Genomic DNA, 27,641 nt, shown 5'->3' on the forward strand with positions numbered 1-27,641 from the left:
TTCTGTTGAGAACCTTCTTAGAAGATCTAGTCCACGACATGTTTCACCCGCCTTCATCTTTGTAGGGGTCCATAGGGACAAATTCATCGACTGAGATTTCATTGATCCAACCCTTTCAGGCTCTTTCAAGTATTCTTTCGAGATGAATATGTTCCCTACCTTGAAGTTGTATTCCAACCAGTCATTAAAGATGAAGCAATCTTGAAACTTGTGTTCAAGCATCATGTGGTAGACACAATAGTTCGGTTGATCTTTCATACCATCCTCTTCTGGCCACTTAGCTTTAGACAACTTGAATTTTGGTGTCTTCAACAAACTATAGAATATCTTGGAGACAAACTCTGTTATGAGAGAATACTCTTTATTCATCCGCTCGACTATAGTTTTCTTTTTTGTTAGCTGCTGGGTTGAATATTGAAACTGCAGCTGTAAAGACGGTTGTGGTTGCGACACACTGGCATTTTGTCGCTGCCTCTTCTATTTTGGATGCACATGCATTAGTTTCTTACCTTTCTTAACTGTAGAGAGACTCATTGAATTCTTATCAAATGCCCTCGTCAATTTTGGTTTCTCTGCTTTCTCTATTAGACTTAACTAATTTACCTCCTTCTAGAGATTCACAGCTTTGCTGAGTAGTTTCAAAAATGTCTTTATTGCAAAACACTTAAACATGAATGTTCATGAGCAGGATCTCGATGGTGTGCTGTTCCTGAAGCTGTATTCTCACTTCATGTCGAGGTTCCTTTACCGAAGAATGTAATCAATGAGTGATTCTCTCGACTTCTATTTTTCTATGATCAGGTCACTAACTGCAATATGGTGTTGGGTCCCAACGAAGCACTGAATGAAGAGATTCTCTAATTTTGCGAAGGTTTTAACGGACCTGTTGGGAAGCTTGACATACTGGTCAACAACGACATCGGTAAAGTTGCTGACACACTGACGGAACATGAGAGCACCACTACCACCCATGTTGCAGCAACTTGCGCAGAAGTGTGCAACATACTGGTGAGGGTTTCTTGTCCTATCGAACACCTTGAAGAGAGGTGGCATAAAACCCTTAGGATATTAGACGGAATTAAATTCCTTCGAGTAGGGTCTAAACCTTAGAACTAAAGATCCGGCCTTCACTAGGCCATCGTCTCCTTGACTTTCTGTTCGACCATCTATCTTTTTTTGGGACTCAACTATGAATATAATCCGTTTTATTTTGACAGTCTTCTTCAGTTTCAGCTAATTCTCTTTTATCATCAAAGATATGGACCACCTTTGGTTGAAAGGTATCAAGAGTCGGTGTTGGTGCTACTTGAGGCAGTTTGTGTAGAGTTGCCAATGCAGTCATCATTTCCTCGACTTTCTTCTTGAGATGAGTGATTCGTTCATCCTGTTATTGCATCAGAGGAGTCTTCGCTGTTTGGTGGTGGCACTTCTTGCGAAGACAAAGTGGCTCGTGTCTCCGTCAGATTAACTGCAACAAACTCCTCTTCCATGTCATCAGGGGAGTCTCTTTTTTTGTCTGCCGACATCTGTCTAACATCGGCTCTCAACTTCTCCTGATTCTCTTCAATCAAACTTGTATGACCTTTCCGATGAGTCTCTTGGGAACAATCTTTTGGAGTCGTTTGTTGTGCTCAACCACATCAGAGACTTTTTATGTGCTTATGTCTCTATATATTCTTTTTGAATATAGGACAAATTGCATTCGGGGGCATGTCAACGTGCTGTGGGTTGGTTATAGTCAATAACACCAATCCAACAACAAGACAAGTTTTGCGCCTATAAAAAGAGAAACCCTATGAATAATGCAATAAAATGTACCTTACATGTTCATTACTACTAATAACAGAACAAAATGTTACCTTTCTGTCGATGCAAAAAGTTGACTTGAATGATGGCAGAAAAAATTGTTGTCACTCTTCCCTCCCACTGCCGCCCTTGCTCGACCAGTCAATGGGTTGCCTCCGCAAGTTGCATGAAGCGATGACAAGGAAAGATCAGTGGCTCACTTCATAGCACGAAGTGACGGAGGTTGAGAGGGAAGAAAAATCGCAGAGAGAGATGAAGCTCGAAGAGAAGTTGAAGTTTGTGTGAGGCGAATAATGCGAGTTTCCGAGATCTTTGCTTTCCCAACTAGCTCTATAGGTAACAGTATTGCGACGATTCGTTGCAAAGGCGATGGTTTTGGGTGAGGGTTTCAGATGGGAGAGCGGAAGTGTGAAAAGGTGTCGTAAGTGTCAATGATACTTAAATTTATTATTTAGTCAAAATAGTTAAAATTCATGACTTTGTAGGCTTGGTATGTAAAAACAAAAAAATTATTGTGTTTGGAGTCTGGATGCAGAATTGCATCTAGGGCTGTAAAAGAGCAGAGCTTAAACGAGCTCAGGCTTGGCTCGTGTTCGGCTCGTTCGAAATAGCTTGTGTTCGAAATCAGCTTGTGTTCGAAATTGGCTCGTGAACAGTGTGTTTGTGTTCAACTCGATTTAAGTATTCGTGTTTGTGTTCAGTTCGAAATTGGCTCGGAAAAATTAAATTGAAAAAGATAGATGTAAAGTGTGGGAATCGAACCTACACCACATGTATATAAAAGAATGCATTAACCACATTACCACACGAGATATTATAATTTAAATTTAGATATAAATATATGTAATATATTATTATATAATAAATTATATATATATATTATAATTTCAAGCTAAAACGAGCCGAACACGAGCAAACAAAAAGCTGTTCGTGTTCGGCTCGTTTATAATTCGAGTTTTAAAAACTTGTTCGTGTTCGGCCCCGTTTCTTTAAAACGCTCATTTATTTAACGAACGAGCCGAACACAAGCTACTAAACGAGCCGAACACAAGCTGTTTGCGATCAACAGCTTTTTTAACGAGCTTTTTTAACAGCCCTAACAGTTTCTCAAGAATAGACGCGATATAAGAACCGTTGGAGTGATAAAAAATCTCACGCGATTAATATATCACCTCAGTTGTAGCTTTTTTAACAGCCCTAACTGTTTCTCAAGAATAGACGCGATGTAAGAACCGTTGGAGTGATTAAAAATCTCACGCGATTAATATATCACCTCAGTTGTTCAGACGCAGCCAATCAAGACAGCACTCCGTAGGCAATAATTTCTGTAAAAATCCCTAATGATTTTAAATTAATCTATTTATTTTACTGTACCTTTAAAGAAGAGTTTACCGTGGTATGTAGGTAAATCCCCTTTTCTTTCCTTTACGAATATTTTGTCTACGAAAAAACCAAGGCGGGAAAGATTTCTTCTTGTCCGTGGAGGCCCCAGTCGTTATCGTTTGGTTTAATCAGAGAAGCCAGCAAGATCGGAGAGACTAGAGAGGGAGTGAGATTCATGGCGAAAGGTGATGCCGCGGAGGGCAAGTCCGCGATGCCTGCGCCATCTGTTGTGGTTGAAGAGCTGCCGAAGACTATTGTACGAAGGTTGGTGAAGGACAAACTCTCCCAACTTTCATCATCTTCCAGCGAGAAGGCAAAATCCGACGAAGTTGGAGATGAGGAGATGATGCTTCACAAGGACACCCTTCTAGCCTTCTCTGAGAGCGCCCGAATATTCATCCACTATCTTTCCGCCACGTAAGCCCCCCTCTTGCCGTCTGAAACCACTTCTTTGCTAGGGTTTTTTTGGTTTCACCTCTTCGGATGGGTTTCTGGATTTTCTTTAGCTCAAAGCGCTTGCAATGTTAATCTCTTGGTTTTATCTGCCCTGAAGGAAGGGATTTTATGCTTTATTTGGTGCTTGTCTTCATTAAAGTGAACGTATATCCGTGTCTTTCGCTGATTTCTCTTGAGTTCCATTTGGTTCAGGGCAAATGACATTTGCAAAGAATCTAAGAGACAAACTATCAATGCAGAGGATGTTTTTAAAGCTCTTGTTGACATGGAATTTCCGGAGTTCATTCAGCCACTGAGAGATTCCTTAGGAGGTTAGGAAGCTTTTTGCCTTTAACGTGTTTAAGTTGATAACTGAATTTGGTATGTATGTTCGCCAAAGCACTTTTCCTGATAGTAATTTATATTGACATGCAGAGCAAATACCTAATGCTTAGATTCTACAAGAATGCCATATTAGCTTTAGGTTGATACCCTGTGACAATTTCAAATGAATTTATATTTGTAGATTTATCGACTGTTAATTGCTTGCAAACTCTATCATAAGCAATATCAAATTTTATGTGTTTTTTATGTGAAAACATAACAAATATCCTAAAGGTCTATTTGCCCCTTTGATTTGGCCATCAATTTATATAAGGTAAAAAATTGAAAATTTAAGCTGTCGTAATTCGTTCCAAAGAATTTCAATGAATAACTTATGAATTCTACTTTTCGATTAGAGCAAATTGTTCTGGATAAATCATATAATTTAAGAATCTTGTTAAAATATTATTTTGTAATGTAAGGTGCATCGACTATTTTATGACTTGGTATGAATATTGCTTTATTGAGAAAAGATCAACTACTTAAAAAAGAATCTTTTTTTCTCAATATATGCAATAAATTTAATATAAAATTCATACTAAGTTCATATAGAATTGGTAGAGGTGTATATTCATTTTTTCTATTTTATTGCTTGAGATTCATATAATTGATGTTCTTCATATGTTCTTAGACTTCACTAGACATACTTATTCATAGCCATTTCAATGATTTTCTCTCTATCAAAATACTCAATAGCACCCCTAGCACATAATTCTAAAATCCAAAACTCATAAGCAAAATATCAAGAATGCGCAATCAACATTTTTAATTACAAAATCTTTTTTAAAGAAATAGAAGTCATCGTATATGTCTTTATAAATTTCACCAAAACTCTTACAGGTGAAGTTGTCTTCTTTGATACGAGCAATGCAAGTCATCTTAAAATACATGTATGTGGAATGACAAAAACTTTGCTCAGCGCATCAACATTTTTATTTCAAATTGATCACAATGTCTATGGATAAAAAAAATTGTTTATAAAAACTTAATCCATTTTGCTTATGTATGCTATAACTTTTTTGAGAACCTAGACATGTCAAAGTTTGATAGTTAGTATAATGCGAATTGTTGAAGTTATTGCTAATATTTCTGACATCTAACATTTACGTAGAAAAATAGAATTTATAATGATTTGAATGGTTTTATTTAGCATCATTAAATTTATTACTAAAGAATACAGTAGTATGTGTCTCTTGACATAAGATTTCTCTAATACCCTTTTTGAACGCATTACAAGAAACTTTAAATGCCCTATTAAAATCATATGATTTAAGCATATGTGCATTAGTATCTTTTAATGTTAGAAATTGACAATCAACATATCTAGTCATTTTAAGTTCCTCATTTTTCATACAATTTTTAATCGGAGTCATAACAATATTAAGCCCTTTAATGAGTCATGCATATAAATTGACCAAACCATGAATACTCCAAATATGATGTAATTAATAAGTTTTGGCCAAACATATTTTTTTTTACCTCTTCAAATTGAATAGATAACTTATCTTTGAACACAATAAATTCTAGGAAGATTCTAGATGGAGTCACAAAACTATATTTATTCAAATTTAAATATAAATTTTTAGCTCATAAAATCACCAAAAACTTTTCTCCAATGCACTAAATAATCATTCCTTATCTTGCTATATATAATATCATAATAATGAGCAATAATAAAATTGTAAATGAAATATTACAGACATAGCTTGTTATTGTCATGAAAGTAGTAGTTACATTAATTAACCTATAAGAGATCACCAACCATTTATATTCCATCTTTGATTTTAAAAACAGTTTTTCACTCATTAACTTGCCTATATTCGTTTAATGGTATTCATTCCTTGAATGTTTTTTAAATTGTATCACAGCATCATTCATCAAATCTAGCATTTTATTCAAATGAGGCATAAAAATCTGTATTTGATGGTGAATCTATTGATGGTTCTAATGTCTACATATATGCTGCAACTAATAGTTTTTTAGATATAAGCAAAGAGGATTTAGAAAATGGATTCATGCTTTTCCTGTTAAATCTCCTTTTGAATAGCTCATTGATATGCTGTTTCAGTTCAATATATTTCAATAAATTTTTCTTATCATGGGGCAAATTAGTCAATAGTAACACCTGAACTAATTCAATAGTGTACTCTTAAGAGTGGCAATTTATTAGAATGTTTATCTAGACAAGTACTTTTAAGACACATAATAATAGTTTTATATTCCGAAGCTATCTTACATTGATTTAGATATGGTTGGTTTCAAATTAATTCTATTTTAGGAAGATTTATACATAGTATTTATATAGCTTTCACTATCAATTTTAATTTTATAAAGCTTTTCTCCATAATACACGTTAGATTTAAAAAATTACAATCTCTTTCTATTAGATTTAACTTTAGAGATAGCTATTATCACACGCCAAGTAACACCCCTTTTAGGGTCAACTACGACGCGATAGAGGCAGACTATATGGTCAGACTAACTCTCACCAATTTTCATCCTAACTTACACAATTAGGACTCTTAAGTGATGAATTAGTCTAATTAGATCGCTACAAACATACGTCATAATTACATCTCATATTTATTCATATTTATACTTGGAAGCATGTAAACCATATCATCAAAACATATATAATATACAAAGTTATTAAATCCAACATAAATAAAATACGTACTCAAAAGTCTATACAAGGTCGCACAATTATAAATGCAAAATATGTACAAATTACACCTAACTACTCGCCCCAGTTCTCCTTTTTTCTTTCTATAAGTAAATCACATATAGTAAGTAACAACTAGTTCAACAAAATAATCAAGATTAAAATAATATTTTATACACGAAAAGAGAGACGACGTGCATGCTCTTATGTCTATATATGTTCACACACAAGTCATAACATGCTATGATTGTATAACACATGTAAAGAAAAATTGGTAGTGTAAAAGAAATTTTGACTGCTGTATAAAACATATATATCATTCATTTATGTGTAATTCATCAACATGTAACCATAAATATGTTCGTAAGAATCATAAACCTTTTCATAGCAATGTCACTTGTGAATGTGTATGTCTCAACTATTTTCATATCCTGTCATATCATGGCTCATCACCCTGCCCCAAAGGCCATATTATGTATTGATAAAGGTTGGGCCCCCTAACATAACAATTATCAGGTTTGTCTCCCTAACATAACAATTATCAATAGCTCTCATGATAACAATGGTTCCCTACACTTTGTCACCTTCTAATCACAACATCTCCCAGAACTTCGTCACCGTCTGACCAGTAGTCGGGAATACCATATCCATATATAGTATACTTCAAGAAATTATCTAATAGTCCACTCTTAACATAACTTATGACCTTTAAATCATCATTCCTATATCAATCACTTATCACAGACATTTCGTATATAATGCATGAATCATAACAAATGAATAGCTGCAAGTAATGATTTCATAAGCATATTCATCTGTATCATATCATCACATCACATATATTTTTAGAGTAGTCAACTTTTTTTCATATGCTTAAAGCAAGCATCCATCCAATATATGCAAGAAATTCTAAATGCATGAATGTCAAATGTGGAATCATATGAAAACCTATATATAATTATTTTCTTCAAGTGCCACACCTATCTCCCTCTTCCTCATTTCTTCGCTCAACTTGATAGTGATGGGGCGAACAGGGCCCGAACAAAATGACATCAAGGAAGCCGCAACTCACAGTATGGGCTTCCAGGGATAAATCAGCGAGTACAAATCCGTCTTTCACGTTAATTGATACATTCATTTTCTTCTTTGTTTTCGTTTTAATATTTGCCTCAATTTTATGTTACTTTTTATTTCTGGTAGCCGTAGCAGGCATCGGACTTGATTCAGAAGCATTGAACTTGTTTGTGAGCTTCTGTAAAGTCTTTTAGCACGAAATCAACGATGTGGAAGGAGGATTTAGGTGATAGGAACAACAAAAAAGAAGAATGGTCTGTATCAAAAGGGCGTATTTATGCTGATGAGGTATATTTTGACAAGTATGATTTTAATCTGGTCGAATTGTCTGCGAACCTCAGTCGACCTTTAAAGGAGGGGTCAGTCGGGGTGTAACAACTATGATGCAACGCTTAACATTTTAATTATTTTTGTAACTAAATTCTCTTTGTTTATACAAATTACTCCATAAAACTCATGTACATCACAATCATTATTTTTTTTTTCTTTGTCCATAATTATATGTAAATCCCTACTCAAACACATGGCATACTTGACAATTTTTATAAAAGAAACAAATTCAAAAGACGCACCACACGAATTACAGTCTCCTCTTCTTTTTTCCTTTCCTCCTTCCCACACTATTTACTATCTTGCTGCTAGTCACTTGTAGGCCTTCTGATGCTTGCATAATGGCTAGCTTGACGCACTTACTACATGCCTTCATAAAAATCTTAGATCCAAATGCATGTATAGTTGATTTTCTCTAAGTATCTTTATTAGATTTATTACTCTTTAGATGCAACGGAACAGTAGATTGAACCAGTTGTCTTTGAAGAAAAGTTGTACTACTAGATTACTAAGTAATCTTCTTAAAAAATGAAACTTTAAGCATTTTTATAAAGTCTAATGCAAGTTGAAAAGCATGGTCGAGTTATTGAATGTGATGTCATCTTTATCTTGAAATCAGCTTTTGTCTCAAACTAGACCTAAACCTAGATTGTTAAATTTTAGAATCCTCAATGATCTTTAAATGCAAAAATTATTAATTTGTTTTGTACTTTCTAAAAAAATTATTCCCTTATTTCAATAAATTAAATTCATTAAGCAAATGACTCTTATATGATTAAGCACATACTTTTATTTCAAAAGTTTTCTTTTTACTCATGTGATAGTAAGATCAATTTCCAATATTTTCATTTATCTTGCCACACTCATTAAATGTACTTCAGCTTTCTTAGTTAATTTATTTTTACGAGTGTCATTTGTCCCTCATTAGATGTGATTTGTTATTTAAGTTTTCTAATCTAGTAACCAGATGGTAAATTTTTTTGGATTCATTTTTTCATTATAACTAGATGCTTCAACATTAAAGTATCTGCTTGTATCATCAAATATGTCAATGTTTTGATTTCTATGATTTTCGTAAGCATCATTATAAAACATTTAAAACTGTTTATCTTGATTATTTCTCTATCTCCTATCAAAATAAACATTCAAATTTACAGGTTCATCATAATGTTTGAGTCCAATTCAAGTGAACAAGCATGAAATTGATTAGTTTTTATTGTGAATTTGTCCTTTAACCATTTTAATGATGTAACATATCTGAGTTGGCTTATTTAATAATTCAACTAGTTAGTTGTTCTTGCAAATTTGTTGAAATTCCATCTTTCACTATCTGTCAAGCTACGTTGATAGTTGTTCACACTTCACACTGATATATTAATAAAGTCTAAATCTCTGATATCAATTTTACGTAGAATGACACAAGATTAGCTTTCTTATTATAATTAATATAATGTGTAGTTTGATTCGATGCTAAGAAATATTAAGAATTCAGAGTTCACCAAGTCATTAATTAATTGAACATCATGCTTTTTTTTATATGTAGACTAAAAATACAAAAGTCTAAAACTAATCGATGATGAAATGATTGAAATAATTTGAAAAGTTCAGCAAGACTTTAGAATCATATAAAATTTACGAATATGATGCTTAATATTTTATAATTTGGATTTTTGGCATATCACCTTTTAATCAAATTTAATAGCTGTAAACATTTCAATATCAAGTAATGCAGATAAAATAAAACATGGAATGAAAGTGGTTTAATAAGAAAAATCAATCTTGTTGGTATAAGGAAATGATTTCCTTTATATTCAAGTAATTTCAGTTCTATCAAACTCGAAGGAATCACACTCACAATAGCGACACTAAAAAGAAAAATAAAATTACTTAAAAGTTTTAGTTACATTCCTCAAAATATTTTCTTAACTCATAATCTTAACCTGGCAGATATATTTGACATTGGATTCAAAAGTGATTTTAGTTGCAATATAAGTTTTCCTTGGTAAAAAGATTATCCATATACAATACCTAAAACTGTGTGTATACACATGGGATAACCCACAAGAGACTCCACATCCTATTCATTGTTTATGCTGAACTATTTGAGTTGCATTCAGCATAACACCAAGTGCAAAGATCACAGGTTGATTTAAATCCAAAACACACTGCATAAAGGCATTACATTGTCATCAGGATTAGCCCAAATCATTACTGTTAGAATTCTTTGCAACTTTCTCAAAAGATCCATAAACTAGAATTTAATTCCCATAGCCAATATCTTTCTCTGAACAAATAATCTTTTGTGGAAATTAACCTGAAGTAAATCATGATAAAGAATAAACAAAATAAAATGTGTTGAGATGATTGCTTAATGTGATGCTTTTTATTAGAACAAATAAGACCGCAGAAAGCTGTTCAAACTAATGCTTGTTCATCAAAAGAATATCAAACTCGGCTTAGGCCCAAGGTGAGATTTTTTGATAGTGCTCAAGTTGAGTTCTTTTAAATTCATGTTTGTTCGAGCTTTGTTTGAGCTTGGCTTGAGTTTGATTTCTTTTGTAATCAATGACCTTTAAAGGAGCACTTTTTTGTAAATAATGGGCTTTATAGAGTTAAATCTATTGAACTTTTATTAGCCAATCTTATTAAGCTTAAAAGAATAAAATGTTAATTTAATAAGCTTTACATCATGTCTTAAAACAAGCCGAGTTTATTGTACCTTAACAAGCTAGTCTTTTTAAAATTTCATTAGATTTTTTAAAAACATGATTTTGAATAGCTTCTTGTAAAGCCACTTTGCTTATAAGCTTGATAATTTAACTCAGTCCTTTACAACTTATAAGTAATACTATTTTAAAACAACTAAATGATGTGGGGTTCAATGCTTGAATTAAAAATGAACATCAATCTTCATAAAGTCAATATTAAGCTTATTTATTAAACAACATAGTATTTTTAGAAGTGTTTAAGTTTGTTTGATTAGTTAATCAAGAAATCATGAATTTAGCTAAGCCATGAGTAGCTCGAATTAAAAATGAAATTCAATCTTCATAAAGTCAAAGTCAAGCTTATTTATTTAACAACATATAGTCTTTTTAGAAGTGTTTTAAATTTGTTTGATTAGTTAATCAATTAATCATGAATTTAGCTAAGCAATGAGTAGCTCGTTAGATGCTTGGTTCATTTGCAACCCTAAGAATAAACAAAGATTTCTACCACAAACATTTTCTCATTTTTATTCTATGGGTTTGCAAAATATTGAATGGCTTATCACGCACAAGTTGTTCCTTCTAGTTCCAAAAAGGAGAGTATCTACCCTTCAATAATGAGGGGCCCTTTCATACATTTAGTTTAGCCTCTAGCATATTTATTTACCGCTGGAAAGTTTTATAATCTTTTGATTAATGGCTTTAGTTTTGTTTTCATGATTGTAATTAATTGAATTCCTAGCGTTTGTGCTAAACTTTTTTATTTTTTTTAGAGTTGTGTTTGGTGATAATTTAATCATAGAAATCCTCAACATGCAAAAGGTCATGCCTTTGTTGAGGCTATGGTGTATGCCTGCCAACTATAACCTTCTTCTTTTCTATCCCAAGATATGCATCAAGGTGGGTAGTTTTACACTAGTCTACATGTATGCTGCATTAGAAACTTAGATTTATTGACAATTCACAGAAAAATTTAGAAAATGCAAATTAAACCATGTAAATAAAATTAGTATAGGAGAAATAAGAAGTGCTAGGTCTAAAGGTAGTATGGATAGATTCTGTTCAAAATTACCCGCGAAGGATGTGTTAAAACACCTTAATTAATATTCATTAGGGGTGAATGAAGAATGCGGATTCATAAAGTGACCCCAAATTATTGGGGTTATGCTAATTATGATGATAATTGTGATTTTAGGCTTGATGTGTTAAAACACCTTAATTAATATTTATTAGGGGTGAATGAAGAATGCGGATTCATAAAGTGACCCCAAATTATTGGGGTTATGCTAATTATGATGATAATAGTGATTTTAGGTGTTCACGGAGGTCAATAATCTTTTATGGTTATCGACATAAAATTATCGCATGTTAGTTAGTTTGTAGTCTGTTCTCAAAAATGAATTAGCTAGAGATTTATGCTTGTAGCTTAAATGAAGTTGGGGCATGTTGAAGCATTATTTACTGGTTAATTGAAATTGAATTGAATTTTAGTTTCAGTCCTAACTAAGAATCTATTTAAGATTGATTCAATTATTTCACATCTGAGTTTGAACTGAGTTGGGGATTCAGTGGTTGTATAGAAAGATGAATCTGATCTAAAAGCTTATGAAGGAACTTATTTACAAACATTGAAAAGGAGGAAAAAAAATGATTATATGAATTCTTGCAAATCAAGTACATCTATAGGCCATTAACTAATTTACCTAATTTTAGCTAACAATCAAACTATGTGGTATGCATGCTTGGTAGGTTCATTTGAGCTAGCTGTAAGCAATAGATAGCCTGCACGTGAAGTTCGAGTTTGGATAATTTTTTTATTGAGGTTATAGTTACTTCCAAACTCTGAGTTGACAAGTAACCAATCTTAAAATGAATCAAAATCTGAATCTAGTGTCAGGCGTATTCATCTTCTTCATGGAGCAATAGCAAGTGGTGTGGATTTTCTACTTGGTAAAGGAAAAAACTGCAGGCTTGCATTCAGTAGCAACCAGTCTCCCATAACCTTTAGCCAACAAATTAGACAAGATGTAAAATTTAGTGTATGGGAGGATGAAAAACATATACTCTAGGCGATAAAGCCATGAAGAATATTGAGCTACATCTCTTTGATGTATCATCTTCAATCAAACTCTTCAAATTATCTGTTCAATAAACCATAAATCTGGCAGTTAAAAAAAAATTAATGGGATGACTGGAATTGTAGAGTGTTAGCATTGTATCACACAAACTTATACATTCATTTTTAGATTCAAATTTTATAATCAAATTATATTTGACATTGCTTCTTCTTTTGTTAAAAAAATCTATTGAATGGTAGACAATTTGTACTTTTTATTCGTCACTAGTAAAAGTGGAATGTTAAGTTCTTTCTAGACTAAATGATCTTTAAAACTTTTAGCAACACTAGTAATTTTTTTCATAAATTTTACATTATAAACATATAGCATTAAGATTAGAAAACAAAAGCAGTTATATAAACTGCAAACACTTCGATAAACAAAAAAATGAAAAATAATTGAAAAATAAATCCTTTTAAAAAATAAAAACCAACTAAATCTGGAAAAAAAATCAATAGAAAAGATTATAAAAACTTTTGGAACACTAGAATCAAACATCTTTCATCATTCATCTGTAAAATATTAATTATGATTAACTTTAAGAAGATGTATAAATAAAAATAAATTTTATTCATTGCAAATATAGAAATGTAAATTTGGAGCATTAGAATCAAACTTCTTTCATTATTTATTTGCAAAATATTAATTTTGATTAACTTTAAGAAGATGCGTAAATAAAAATAAATTTCATTCATTGCAAATTTAGAAATATCACTATTAATATTTGAGAACTTATGTGGTTACATTTCTTTTGTCGTAAATAGAACAACTGGTTTTCTAAAGCTTTTCAATTTATCTCGAAAAAGTCAACTTCATTCATTGCAAATGTAGATTTTGCACATATATATATTTTCAATAAATTCAACTAAACCTTGCATCACTTTAGGTTTCTGATAATAATTCTCATTATCATACTGAAAGTGCGGACTCAAAAATTATGTAGCAAAGTGAAGTTCTTGATGAAGTTGACAATCTCATCTCCTCTTAATGATGCTTGTGTATGGTTTGTATATACTCTTTAAATTTTTAAATTTGTTTTTAATTGCTTTTCTGACTCTATACATTCCATCATAAATATACCCATGTGATGACTTCTCATTCGCATCAATTATTGGTAATGACCTTATAAATGACAAAAAAAAAAAAAAACAGTGGAAGTGTTGCAAATATTTTTGGCATAATTTGGGAGCATTCCAAAGCCTGTTATCTAAAATAATAGACCTTGCATCTTTTTCTTTAGTTGTTTTTGTCAGCTTTGATTCAGTATGGTATCAAGTGTCTGTAAATCATGTTTATTTTCATAAATACTTTTTAATGTAATGAAAGTTGTTGCAAGGCAAGTTAGTGTAGGACTTACTTCTGTCCAGCCCGACCTATTTTCAACTAAGATAATATAAAAATATGATTGATAAATAAATATTGTTACCTTTGATGCGCATTTTGCAAACTCCAACATTAGAGCCATATAACCAGATCTTTTAAGATTAAAATTAAACAATTTGCAACACAAAAAAACCAATAAATGCTACCATACTTTTCATGTGATAAATCTCCTGCTTTTTGTTGTTTGCTGCATTATCAATCACAATCTGAATCATATTTTACGGACTTACCCACTCAACAACTTCAACAAATAAAAATATGGAGTGATTGCATCTTTCATGTATCTGAAGCATTGATTGATTCTAAAAAGTATCTCTCTCAGACATTAAACTAAAAAAAATGTCAAAGTTTTGTTTCTCATGTCTTTTCATCTATTTGCTATCAAAGTACATCGAGTTTTATTCCAACAAGTTCTATAAGAATCAATGAAAAGCTTACATTCTTCTTTACATTATCTGAGCAAGTTAACTTTAATTTAGTAGTATGAAAACAATTGATAACCAAGACCAATTGCAGTTATTGCGTCAATAGCTTTTTGAGCAAAAAGTGAATTTAAAGCATTGAATGGGATACAACTTTCCAAAAATCATCTAGCAAGTGCCATCTCAACCTTCCGTACAATCTCTTTAGATGCAAACACTCTTTTTAGGGATGGTTGTGAGTTAGGCATCATTTTAGGAGCAAAAATACTTGTCAATCTCATCCAATTTTATTTTTCCTTTGTCTAATTCTTTATCACGAACAATTGAACTTTCTGATTTATGATGAGAAGAATGTTTCTTCTTCAATAATACGTTCACCATATGGGTGAATATTATCTTTCTTCTCTTATGCCTCTTATTTATTTTGGATATCATTTTTAAAATTTCTAACATTTGATGACAAATATTAGATGAAATTTTCTTACATGGCGCAATTCTTCCTTTAGCCTTAACAAGATGTTATGTCATCTTATTTATGTCTCAACCTCTCTATATTAATCGACAATGTAAACATTCAAATTATTTCTTCACATCAGAAGTTTAATTTCAGGAAAATAATTCCATTCTAAGTTAGACTTTTCACAAACAATAAAGGAAGAAATAGATGGTTTGACTTCTAGATGACTCCATTCTAGGAATAACAGGAGACAAATTTGCAAGTTCTCATATTAAAAAAGTTGCTTTAAATATGATACATATCTTTAGCATAACACTCTTGATTACTTCAAGATAAACATAATCTTAAAAGAAAATTTTATCATATACACATTGTGATAGACTTCTTATGTTAAATAACTGAAATTTCAAAATAGTATATTCTAGCATTGACTAGACTGCATAATGTGAATATATTATCTCGATTTTATGGATCTTGCTACTCTTAGAAAACCCAAATCTTACAGCTCACAACACCAACTACAAAGTGCTAGCTGTGGCAAAATGAGAGGAAGTAGAAAAAACCAATAAAGAAAAGTTTTAGATTTTAAGATTCCAAGAATTGACCTTTCTATCTCCTTCACAAAATTGATAAGTTAACAATTCTAAATTGCTAATTGTTAAGTGCTGACTATAGAATTAACCTTTCATATGGTTCTATTCACAATTGATTTAAGCTTCACTTGATATAAAATGAAAATTGTAAAAAGTATTTTGAAAAAAATTCGTTAAATGAAGGTAAGCTGTCGATTTTGTATAAAAGCCTTCTGGAGAACAAAAATGATGAGTTTAAGTTCTTGGATTTCATAAAAAAAATTAACAAAACCTTTGTACATGGGAGGAATGAGTTATGAAAATTGATTTATGCATTACAATGTTAAACCTAAACCATTAAGCATACAAACCGTCCACTATTAAGAACACATTCAAGCTAGTCAAACTAAAGTTACCAAATGACAAAATTTTAGAAGTAGAATTGACTGAAGTACCTACTGGCTATCGGTGAGACGTCGGCAAACAACCAATGTGATGTCGTTGAGGGTGTGGTGAACCAACGACAAGGGAAGGCAAAGATTATGAGCTTAGGAAAGTTACCAAAGGACAAAGATTGGGAAGAAACAGAGATGACTGACATGCTTGTGGGCTGCGGGTGAGATGCCGGTGAGCGGGTGGAGAACCAACGACACCGGTAAGGAAAGGCAAAGTCTGCTAGCTCGTAAAAGTTAACAAATGAAAAAGATTGAGAGGAAGCAGAGATGACCAACATACCTCTGGGCTGGGCTGCGGGTGAGACGCTGGCGAGCAAGCGGCAAACCCGCGATTCCATCAAGGGAAGACAGAGAAAAGGGTTAGTGCGAATTCGAACTTGGATGGGATCAAAAGAATAGGGTTTTTGTTGTTCAGTTTGTGCATTATAAGAACAAACGGTTTCTTCGAATTGTAATCGGTTCGCTAGCTGAAAGGTTAGATCATTTGTTCTATCGTGTTTATGCGCTTGAATGCGGGGAAGGTTTTTCAGGCCAACCGGAACCTGACCTTTGACCGGTTCACGGTCGAAGTGGTTGAACAGACCGATCCGGTCCATACTGTTTTCTAAACCTTGGTAGATATCTTCACCAAAGTACTTTTCAGGCTTAATTTTAAGTTATAAGCAAGTTGGGCATGATAGATATCTATGCTTCAACTTGTGGGGATTTGTCAAAATTTTAGGAAGTTCTAGTTTTGGTATCTTCGATTATTATTATTTTCTATTCCTAGTAGTTTCACTTTTAGAATTATTTATCTTCTTTTCTAGCATGGGGATTTTGTGGCTCGTTTTGTGGCTTTCTTAATTTTGTGGCCTTCCCCTGCTACTTATCTTTTAACTGAGTCTTAGGAAATTGTAGAGGAATAATTATTCTTTTTCTCTCAAAAATTATAGTTAGGTTGTCATATAGATGCTGATCTAATTTGGTGATGTATATATATATTTGGATTCCTTGATCAAGACCAAATGCATCTTTGAATCCCGTGATCATGATCAATTTGAATGTCAGATTTTAGTTTTGACTGTTTCAAACCACATTTTAATAGCAGGGTTTTTTTACTTGATTAAGAGATCTTGAATCAACTCAAAATTTATCAGAAGTTTGAAATTTTTTGACTCGTCACTAGTTCAAATTAAAAAAGTTGAACTTAAAATTTAAGCCGGCTCACTTGAGCTGAACTCTTTAGCACCCCTAATTGGCATTATATTTATTAGCGCTGATTCCAAAAAATGCGTATTATAGTAATTGACATAAACTTTCAAGAAATTTTATTTACTCTTATCATTATTAACCTTTTCTCAACTATGCACAATTGACTTCATGACATCATTTTTAATTTATTTTTTGTTAAATGTTTAATGTTGGGCTAACTTTGAGCAAATATTTTCTCTGAACGTCTAGTCATACGAAAAAATTGAAGACAGGAATTTTTATTTTAAATAAAGTAGGGCTCTAGACATGGATTATAGTTGTTTCTTAAAGGCAATGTTTGAAAGGGAAGAAACTTAAATTTCAGCCTTGGAAGAAGATGGTCCAAGAAACCTTTTTTTGATTACTTTATGTTTGTGTGCGGTAGTTTAGATCTAATGATAGCTAAATTAATTAATAACTAAATATAGTTCAAGGAACGTCTTCAGACTAAATTGGTTTTGATATCATAATATTCTCTCAAATTTTATGGAACATCTTCTTAGCATAATTGGCTTAGATGATATTGGATATATTGATAGCTGCAATTTTAGTTTCAAAGTAGTTTGATTATATTACGTCCTTGCAAGTATTTGAGAGCTTCTTGCAGAAAATTAGTGTTATAAATGAATTAAACGACTCCATTGTCTACCATGATTTTTTTGGTATGTTTTGGTTTATTATGCTATATTTACTCTATTTGTTGCTAAGTAGTGTTGTAAAATTTATTTATCTGTTCCTTTTTTTTCCCATGCTTTTGGGGTCGGGGAATAGTTGAAAAGTAATTTAGAACAGAAACAAAAATAGAACTAAAAAGAAAAGAAGATTGCTACACAATAACACATGAGTTTTATAATATATGCTAAGTTGATGGCTACATCCTGCCACTGCCATTGCAGATTTTACTATGATTTGATTTTGGAGAATATACAATCCTAAGCTGTTCGATACATACATAGTATTCCCCTTATTGTGAAGAAAAAATCAAGGCTGCTGAAACACAATAAAACTTTTTCAAAATGCCCTATAAGGAAATAACTTCAAATATTAGATGCATGTGACTAAATCAAAATATATCTTCTTTTTAGAGCCAAAATTAGGCTTCACAGCTTGACATGTAGCTATCTCATTTTATTTTTCTTTTAGAAGTGAATTTTTTTATATCAAAGAGCATTTTCTTTAATTCTAAACTTTATTCCACTCAAAAATTGGTTTGCACAAATCTCGAGACAATCTAAGAACTCAAATTAAAAGGGATAAATCGAGAATCGCCCCTCTGACGAAAACTACAAGTATTCATAATACCGACTTGTTGAAGAATCACTAGTCGACCGACAACCAATCGATTAAAGGACTGTTGACCGCCCGTAGGATTGCCTATTGACTGAAGACCAGTTTGATAATCAAAAGGTCACCCATGCCGGCTAGGTACATACATTCATGGCAATGACTGAAAGAAGGTCCAATACCTCCAACAATGTCACAACTATCAATGTGAAACCCTCTCAACAACTCCCAAAAATTTGTAGAGATCATCTAAGAACAGGCAAGCCAATCGACCACTGCAATGCTGATCGGTTCGAGACAAGATGCCTGGCCGACTTCTCAGAGCAAAGGCCCACAGGTTCCAGATAAGATAGCTGACCAACACCAGCTCGGTCGAACGACTCAAGGCCTGTTGACTAGAATGTCCATGTAGTATGAAAAATTGCCAAATTTAGTTACAAATGTGAATAGGCACGACAAAAGACACTAATGTTCTGTAACGCCCATAGTAAAAAAGGGGAAAATATGTAATTTTCCTCCTATTGGCCCTGTATCATCTATAAATAGTTGTTCCATAGTATGTATTAGAGGCTTTTGACCTCTCTAGGCTTTGTCCTCTTTAGGCTCTTCTCTCTAGATCCTCTCTTTTAAGGAGATGTCTCTCGCCTTGTCTATTGTAACTCCTATTTTCAAGAGATAAAATGGGCCATGGAGCTCGAGAATACCTCAGTTCACCCCTATTGGGCAAGTCTGTGTGTGCCTTTTCATTTCTTTTTCGCTCAGTCTCTCTCTACTTCTCTTCTCTCTGGTTCCTACCACTTCGATCTTTGGGCATGTCTCATAGGAAAAATTTGAATTTAATATCCTAAAAGATGTGGTGAGCGTGGAACATGCTACCAAAAAGAATAGAAGCGACACCAATGAGGAGATGCATCCCGAAGACAATCTTAATAGGAAGCACACTAAGGAGTTTATGCAACAACAGAGTTGGGGCCGAAAACACTTCTATCATCTTCCCAGAGGCTTGGGCTTGGTGGTGAGTACCGCAAATTGATGGCCAGCTTCCAACGATCGATATAAGTTGAACGACCATACCTTCGCAACGTTTAATCAATTTCGGGTGGCGAATACCTTACCTTACTAATAAAGGGAGTATTATTTCAAAGCCTATCTTGTGTTACGACTTAACTATTTCTAATGTTATCCTAGGTTCAATTGACAATTGGGGAACTTGAATTCAAGAAGCAACGTCGATAGTAAACCCAAAAGGTTCGATCGACGAAATAGCTCGCAACTCTCTCGCATCGTATATTTTGGCCTCCAAGCTTGAATCAGACAAAGCCCAAGAGGTGTTTCCATGTCTAGTAATGACAAGCTCAACGGAAGGTACGATGCAAAACACCTCAGTTGCAAGTTTCAACAGTCACTTTCGCAAAAATCTTTACCTGTTGTGGGTGGGAATGAAGCGTCTCAAAGAACTCCTCGGTCTTCATCATCGCCATCTGTGTTTTTTCAGCTTTTGGTTCTCTTGTTGGGCGATCGACAGAAGATCCGAGAAAGTGGCAATGTCCTCCTCAGCCGCTGCCAACTTCCTTTCAGCTATCATGGCTTGCTATTCAGACTAAGCAAGCTTGGTTGAGGTCTTAGCCCATTTCGAGGCGGCAACCCACTTCATCTCGGCCTGGTCCAAAGCTATTCGACTGGATGTGGAAGCCTTCCACGCTTTTAGGTGGTAGCGATGGATCTTCTGTTAAAGTTCGAGTTGCTCAAGCACTTGGAGAGACTTAACAAATGCACGTGACCAGATCACTTCCACAAACGCAGCCAGGTAGAATTCGACCGACATGGAACCACTGTACCAGTTCACCTTCTTGTTGATGGTTGTGTACTGACCATCAAAAGAATTCCAAATCTTGTCCCATAGCTCTCAGAGGGAACCCAATCAACTGGGGGAACCCTTTTATTTTTTGATAGGGAAGCGGGGGTGGAGGAGTTGACTCAGCAACTGGCTCTTTTCTTTCGTGAGACACCGCCTCTATGTTTGTCTCGGGCTTGATATGAGCATTATGAGCAAGCCGACTGGCCTCGCTTTTGTTAAATATCCAATATGGCGAGGCGAAGCCGACTGAGCTCTTGACCTTTCCTCGGAAGACTCCTCAATTTCACTTATGGGTGACTGGACGACTGCCCAGATTCTCACCGACCCACGCCTTAAGGATTTTCATTTGACATATATTTAACAAAATTAGCATGAGCGGATTGTCTCCTTGCAATGACGGTTAGTTCACCAGTCGAAAATTGTTGGATCACCATCGTGCTTGCCAAAATAGAAAAATAAAGCCCTCACCTACTGAGCAGACTATGTCGCTACGGGACTCAACTAACCTTTCAACCGCAACAACTTCTTGACTAGGAACTCTCTGAGCTTGAGCTTCAACTTGGCCTTCTTCTGGGTCGCTCATGCAGTAACTTCCGACTCCCTCTTGACTTCCTCAGCGCCAGAGGCAATCGATGAATCTGTTGTCATTCGGCCGAAATTGATAAGGAATTGAATCCTATTCACTATCACCGGATTAGTATAATGGGGAATTGAGAGTAGCTGTCCATCAATATTAGCCCCCTCGACTTGGGAGTGGTATGTACCCTTCTTCCTCTTGAAGGCATTGTCGTTCGGCATAGTCCTGATGCCCTAGCTTCCAAATAGATGAACAAATGAATAACTTGTACTTTCAGCCTTTGACCTTTTTTTCCGCTATAAAATTGGAATCGACTCACTTTCCCAAACTCTATGTATCTATCGGCCTCCACCCGGAAAGAAAACATATGATTGAACAGATCAATCGACCGTGAGACTTCTTTCCGCCAACAGAAAATCACATAGGTCGCTATCATCGTGATCAAGTTCGGCTTGATCTACGCTGGAATGACCCCCATTTGATTGAGAATCGCCGTAAGTTTCTTGCACAAGGGCAAACCCCAATTCATACTTCTGTTGGTTTATGTAGACCACCATATCATCTCCATACCTATCTGTCACTCTCATCCGGGCGAGCGGCTCTGAACCTAATGGCCAAGTCGAAAACAAGCCTCCTGTACAATAGCAACTTTGGACAGACAAGATCCACCGCTCTGGGGCAGCTATCAGGCCAAAACTCTATAGAGTTCGCTTAGGAGCCATTATAAAACGAACGAAAGGAACAAACAAAAATAGCCAAAAGAAACAAGGGAAATCGAGCGATAGAACTCAAAGAAAAGGGACAACATGGCGCGCAAATGAATATGTCAATCCCTATTTATAATGGGACCAACAAAAGATGAAATTCTGCACAAGGATTTCGAGAGAAAACATCACATCAAACACAAATAGAGACAAAAAGAAAATAAAAATTCCCTTATTATGAAAAATAGTAATTACGCTCAGATATTAATTCGACTGGAGGTACTTTACAAACTCTTCCTTGGCTTCCTCGGCCCAAACTAACCTCCTGTATAACACCTAATCACCAAGCTTAAATCGGTTCGCTCAGTTAGCCTTAGGACGAGCCTTCACAAAAGTATTTTCTTGGAGTTCGATCACTTCTCTGCGAAGAGCAGCTGCTTTCTCTCACATCTCCTCCAACACCGCATGAAGATTCTCCTCTTATTAAGCCCAAGCCACTTCCATCTCATCCAAGCGATGAGCCAAAGTTCTCAAGGACATTCGGCGTTCCTCAGCCACTTCCTTGTGGATCTTTATAGGATCGGTTGATCACGTTCTCTTGGCTGTCGACCGACGCTCAGAGCATAGGAGCAGCCAACATAGTTCAGTCTCGGCCGTCCCCAATAATCGGCAAACCCCCAATTTGAGCGTCCTCGCCTACAAAGAACAAATAATTGAGAAGTAGAAGTTTTACAACAAAAGTAAAGATACGTACTCAAGATCTGAACCGCCTCAAACTAGGTATCTCAGCCTACATCCAACGCTGAAAGATCATTTGCACTCTTTTCTCTCCGACCAACTTATCACCCTCGACAGTTCTTGGTGTAGCAATTGGTTGTGGAGCAGTCGTAGTTTCAGGTGGCTTTGGCCGATGGGCCATCTGTCAAACTGCTCAGCTCCTTTCCAACGCTGGGTTGAACCTTCTTTAGAGTTTTCGGGATCAAGTTGATGACTCTTGTTCCACTCGCTCAGATGGCGTTAACTTCTTAGCAACTTCTTTCTCCCACTTATTTTTCCTTAGCTCGCCTTTTGGTCAACACTTTACTCTAAGGGTAGCTGACATCTTTACCCGATCTACAAGTTTAAGCTCCACCTCAGATCTTTTCTCCATGAGGAAAGTGTAGAAGCTGAGCGGATGCAAGGAGGGACAAATTCGAGATACTGAGAACCGTCTACTAAGCTTTATATATAAGGGTCGTGGGCACGAAAATTCAAGGAGTCTAATTCTTGCATTAAATTAAGACTATTAAGATTCAATTTATTGCATTAAAATTGTTATTGTCCTTATTGTAGCTGCATTATTAAGGAGCAAGAAAATTGAAGAACTTAATATATACAACCAAAAATGGTTTGCATGATTCTCGAGATAATCTAACGATCCATATTAAAAGTGATAAATGTATTACATAAATTGTTTAACTGATTCATTTTGTGAGAGAATGTATAATGTTATAGCCAGTACCTCTCTCATAATTGTTTTAGAAGAACTTTAGAGGCCGTGGTTACGACATAACTCATTTTAAAGATCCATAAAAATGGGCGCAGTCGTTCGAAAAATGTTGTTGAACCTTATCGGATGTCCAACAAACATCTCACTCACCCATTTGTCCCTAACATATGATGACGCCATGCGTGGTATCCGTCTAGTGCTGAAGCAGTAGTATTCCAACAATAATATTGCTATAACTGCAACCCATGCTATTCTTTTACGGCGTTTTTGCTGTGGATCCATCCTGAAATGAGAAATGCATTAGGATGAAATAATTTATGGAGAAGTAGTGACAGGAAAATGAAATAGTAAAAACATCAAGGAGTACAAAGTATCAGAAAATGAATTGCATAAATTGTTCAGGACAGTAAATAAAACTGTCGTGCTAACAATGCATAAGTGAAAATTTTAGTGACAGCTTAATACATAACAAACTCATTCTTCTACTAAAACACGTAAATATTCAATGCGCAGCTTGGGCCACAACGCCATGAACATTTGTCTACGAGTAGGGTTCTCAAGTTTTTTAACACATTTTGGCTGAAAACGCATATCGACAACTACTTCTGGAATAATATCTAAAATGACAACGCAGTCCCAGATGGTGCTGTCAAGGGGAGCTAGAGGAGGTGGAGCTGAAAAGATAGCAATTAGTTGATCAATGAACTTTTCACGAAACTGTCATTCTCTTTTCCTCCTGCCAAGCCTGGGCCTTTTGGACATGGAACTGGACTCCATCTCCTTTTGGTTAATACTAGGCCCCTTCTTCATCAGCTATAACCTGTTCAGGTGATAAGTCATATGGTATTCCTGCAAATCCCAAATCGCTTGGGTTGAATGCATGTTTTGCAGTCGCGACAACCCTCTTAAACATAATGTCCAGTTTTTCCTTGAACTTCGGCTCAATTCCGTCTGCCTATATGTTTTGACTGTTGGCATGACCTGCAACATTAAATGGAATCAGAGGGGTTTAGGCATCAACCAAAAAATACGGGAATTAACAAAATAAGATTGTATTATTACCTTCAATCTTTTAGCCCACAATTCATCTGGAATATCGATTGTTCGCTTAACGGGATCCCGACCCAACCCTGTGGATCCTCATTTGAGCTCCTTCTAAATTATCCACTCCTTCAACTGATCCCATTTATTTATAAATTTGAGTCTGTCATAATCCCTCCCTGTCAATTCTTTGAACCTTCTAGCAATATTTTGCCAACATTCCTTATTGAAATAAGTGGTTGACCTATTTTCTAGTTCTAGTTCTTTAATGCATAGATCACAAAAAATATTTGTTACTTTTTTATGCCACATAGCAAACAGTCCCCCTTCACCCGTCTTAGACATGTTGGAACTATATGGAACAAAGGAAAATAAGTACTTGCATTACCCGATACACAAAACATTTCCACAGTGTTGCAATTTTCTCATCAAAACAAAAAATAAAAGTACACAAAATAACTATGTGGTTTGGTCAAAGACCTACATCCACAGAAGGGAATCAAACATGTTTTATTAAGCTATTGTGCTAGGTTACATAGCTTTGAATCTTAATGAAGAAAACTACAACATGCTCTCTGGTGCTAATCAATTAACCAATAAAGTGTAGAAATCACCAACAATGACTAATTTATATATATATTTAAGAAACTTTGAAGCAATGAAGCAAATATAAGCAGTTAGAAGCAAACAGATAGCCCCTCAACCAAAATATCCAGCACGAGAAGGTATTCCACGAAGATAGAGCACGAGAAGCAAACAAATAGCCTCTCATCACGAGAAGCAAACAAATAGCCCCTCATCATCCACCTCTGCTAAGCAAAGTTTGCATACATCGGCTAAAATTAGACCTGCAATAAGACCTGCAATAATATTATAAATAAGCTCCAACTACCCCATCAGAGGCAGCACAAAGCACATCATCCACCACTGGTCCACTGCTAAGCAGATTTCCAAATACTACAACACTCCTTGTACCGAACTGTATTTGGTTTAATTCGATATGCATACCATCCAAATGAATCAACAAGAAATGAAAGGCATCAAACGATGAATAGCAGCAGACCCTTCCACCACATCAAAACGATGCATTTCACAGAAATTTGTCACAACCAATATCACTGTATGTATGTAAAATGTCATTTCCACTGTATGAATGTAAAATGCCCCATTATACCAAAACATAGAAATGAGACAGCATTCCACTATCAGCATTCCACTATTGTGCAAGCAAAGATAGAACCAAAGTTCTCAAACATTCCAACATTCCCCCTCATTACAAGCACAAATTTGATTCCCAGCATGTCAACGTTTCAATATTGTAACTCAAAAAATTCCTAGGCATCAGAACAGGGTCATACGTATGTAAAAATGCCACAGGAAAGCTTTTGCTCTTTCAAATAACCGCATCATATTTGAAAATCCAACATTCTGAAGCATAAATTTGCAATAGAGATGAAGAAGCAGAAGGAACTCTATGTATCTGGGGCAAGAATGCAATGATTCCTACTGAAGCACTGACCTCTCATGCTCTAGCAAAAAGAGAAGGAGAAGAGAAAGGAGAAGAAGGCGAGTGCGAGAGAAGTTTCCTACTCTTGGGAAGGCACAATCGGCTGAAGATAATACCTTAGGTGCGCCGATCTCCGTCAAAGTGAAGGAGCAGAGGGTCGATTCTCCTCGAAAGAGCGAGGGCGAGGGAGATCTCAGAAGGGCAACAGAGGAATTCTTACCCTAAACGCGAAAATCATACACGGGACGCGCGGTTCCTTCGGCTTGCGAAGGTATTAAGGAAATCACGATATCCAAACGCCACAACATTAAATCGTTCAGTCGAACGTGATATTCAAATGGGACGGCGGCGTTTTCAAAACGCCGCCACACCCTATAAGCTGCCCCAAACGGGCACTGAGAGGGAGAGGGGGAACATAAAGAGAAACGAGGAAATGCAAAGGTTTGGAACCTCAAATGCACCCTATGGCCTTCTCAGGTGCCGCTCGTCCCTTGCTATTCGTGACCCAGCTCAATTCCCTTGCACTGTAGCAAGGGCGAAGCTCCCTCGCCTTTTTCTTCGTGTGAACCGAACACAGTGATGGATCGTGAGAGAGAAAAAATAGAAAGAGAAGGAAAATGGGAAGCTCAGTGCCTTATTCGACCGCAAGAAGGAACTAAAAAAATGGTGTAAGTCAGTTGTTAATAGTGCTGCGGAAGATTAAGGAGGGATTAAGAAATAAATAAGGTTTAATTGAAGTAACTTAAATTGAAAACTTTCAAATTTTATATTTCCCAATTCGTTCATATTTATCATATGGTGCTTAATTTGGAATTGATTGATTTGATGCATATAATTTTGTAAAATTAGCTCAATCGAAATATGAGGGCGAAATTGAGGTATATTTTAAATAATCAAAATTTTTCATTAAATTTCTCAAAAAAAAAAAAAAAAAAAAAAAGTGTTATTGCATCCGTAGCATGTATTTGGAGCTTTTGGCCTCTCTTAGGCTCTGGCCTCTTTAGGCTCTTCTCTCTAGATTCTCCCTTGTAGGGAGATCTCCCATTCTATTTTATAACTCCTATTTTCAAGATATAAAATAGATCACATAGCACAGAAATACCCCAGTTTGTCCATACGGGGCAAGTCTGTATGTGTTTTTTATTTCCTTTTCCCCGTCTATCTCTCTACTTCTCCTTTTTCTGGTTCCACTACTCCGATCCTTAGGCATGTCTAATCTGACAAATCTGGATTCAGCATCGACAAAATTTTCCATCTAATATATTGCGGTTACATCATTGTTCTCGTGTTCCATCCTAAGATATCTTCTATGACTGATTTTTTGTGTTTAATAAAAGCCTTCTATAGAACAGACGATTGAGTTGCTATCTGGTAATTTATGATTAAGCTGAAATCTAAATTCAATGTGCATTTTTATCTTCCATTAGAATACGAAATTGGATCTGACCTTTTACTTTTCTCCAGAGTTCAGAAAAAAGAATGCTGGGAGGAAGTCCGGAAATAAAGGGAATGGGGTGACGAAGAAGCGAAAATCTGAGGAAGAGCTTCCAGTAAAGGATGAGAGTGAAAGCAATGTTCATGAAGAAAAGAATTAGCGTCAGTTCTCATTTGCTGCTGAGAATTTTGAACTCCGTTTGTCTTGTTTGTCTTGTCCCGTGTGTTCCCAGTTTTATTTTATCTATCAAATTAAACATTTATATGCTTAATGTCATGAACAGATTTTGCATTTAATATGCGTCATTTAAGTCTTTAGATCATGAAAT

At 35.0% G+C, this 27,641-nt stretch overlaps 1 protein-coding gene across 2 annotated transcripts; it reads left to right on the forward strand.

The window, feature by feature from the left end:
• Positions 1 to 3,203: 3,203 nt before the first annotated feature.
• LOC110038803 (DNA polymerase epsilon subunit 3) lies at positions 3,204 to 27,641 on the forward strand. 2 transcript variants are annotated; one of them, XM_020743706.1, is made up of 3 exons: positions 3,204 to 3,606; positions 3,838 to 3,956; positions 27,343 to 27,641. In XM_020743706.1, the coding sequence occupies exons 1-3, from the start codon at positions 3,365 to 3,367 to the stop codon at positions 27,471 to 27,473; spliced, it is 492 nt and encodes a 163-aa protein (XP_020599365.1). In that variant the 5' UTR covers positions 3,204 to 3,364; the 3' UTR covers positions 27,474 to 27,641. The 2 variants fall into 2 exon arrangements, with proteins under 2 accessions (XP_020599365.1, XP_020599366.1); XM_020743707.1 differs by lacking the exon at positions 27,343 to 27,641 and adding an exon at positions 7,690 to 7,771.

The sequence above is a fragment of the Phalaenopsis equestris genome, unplaced genomic scaffold, assembly GCF_001263595.1.
Source record: "Phalaenopsis equestris unplaced genomic scaffold, ASM126359v1 Scaffold233935, whole genome shotgun sequence".
NCBI classification, from domain to species: Eukaryota; Viridiplantae; Streptophyta; class Magnoliopsida; order Asparagales; family Orchidaceae; genus Phalaenopsis; species Phalaenopsis equestris.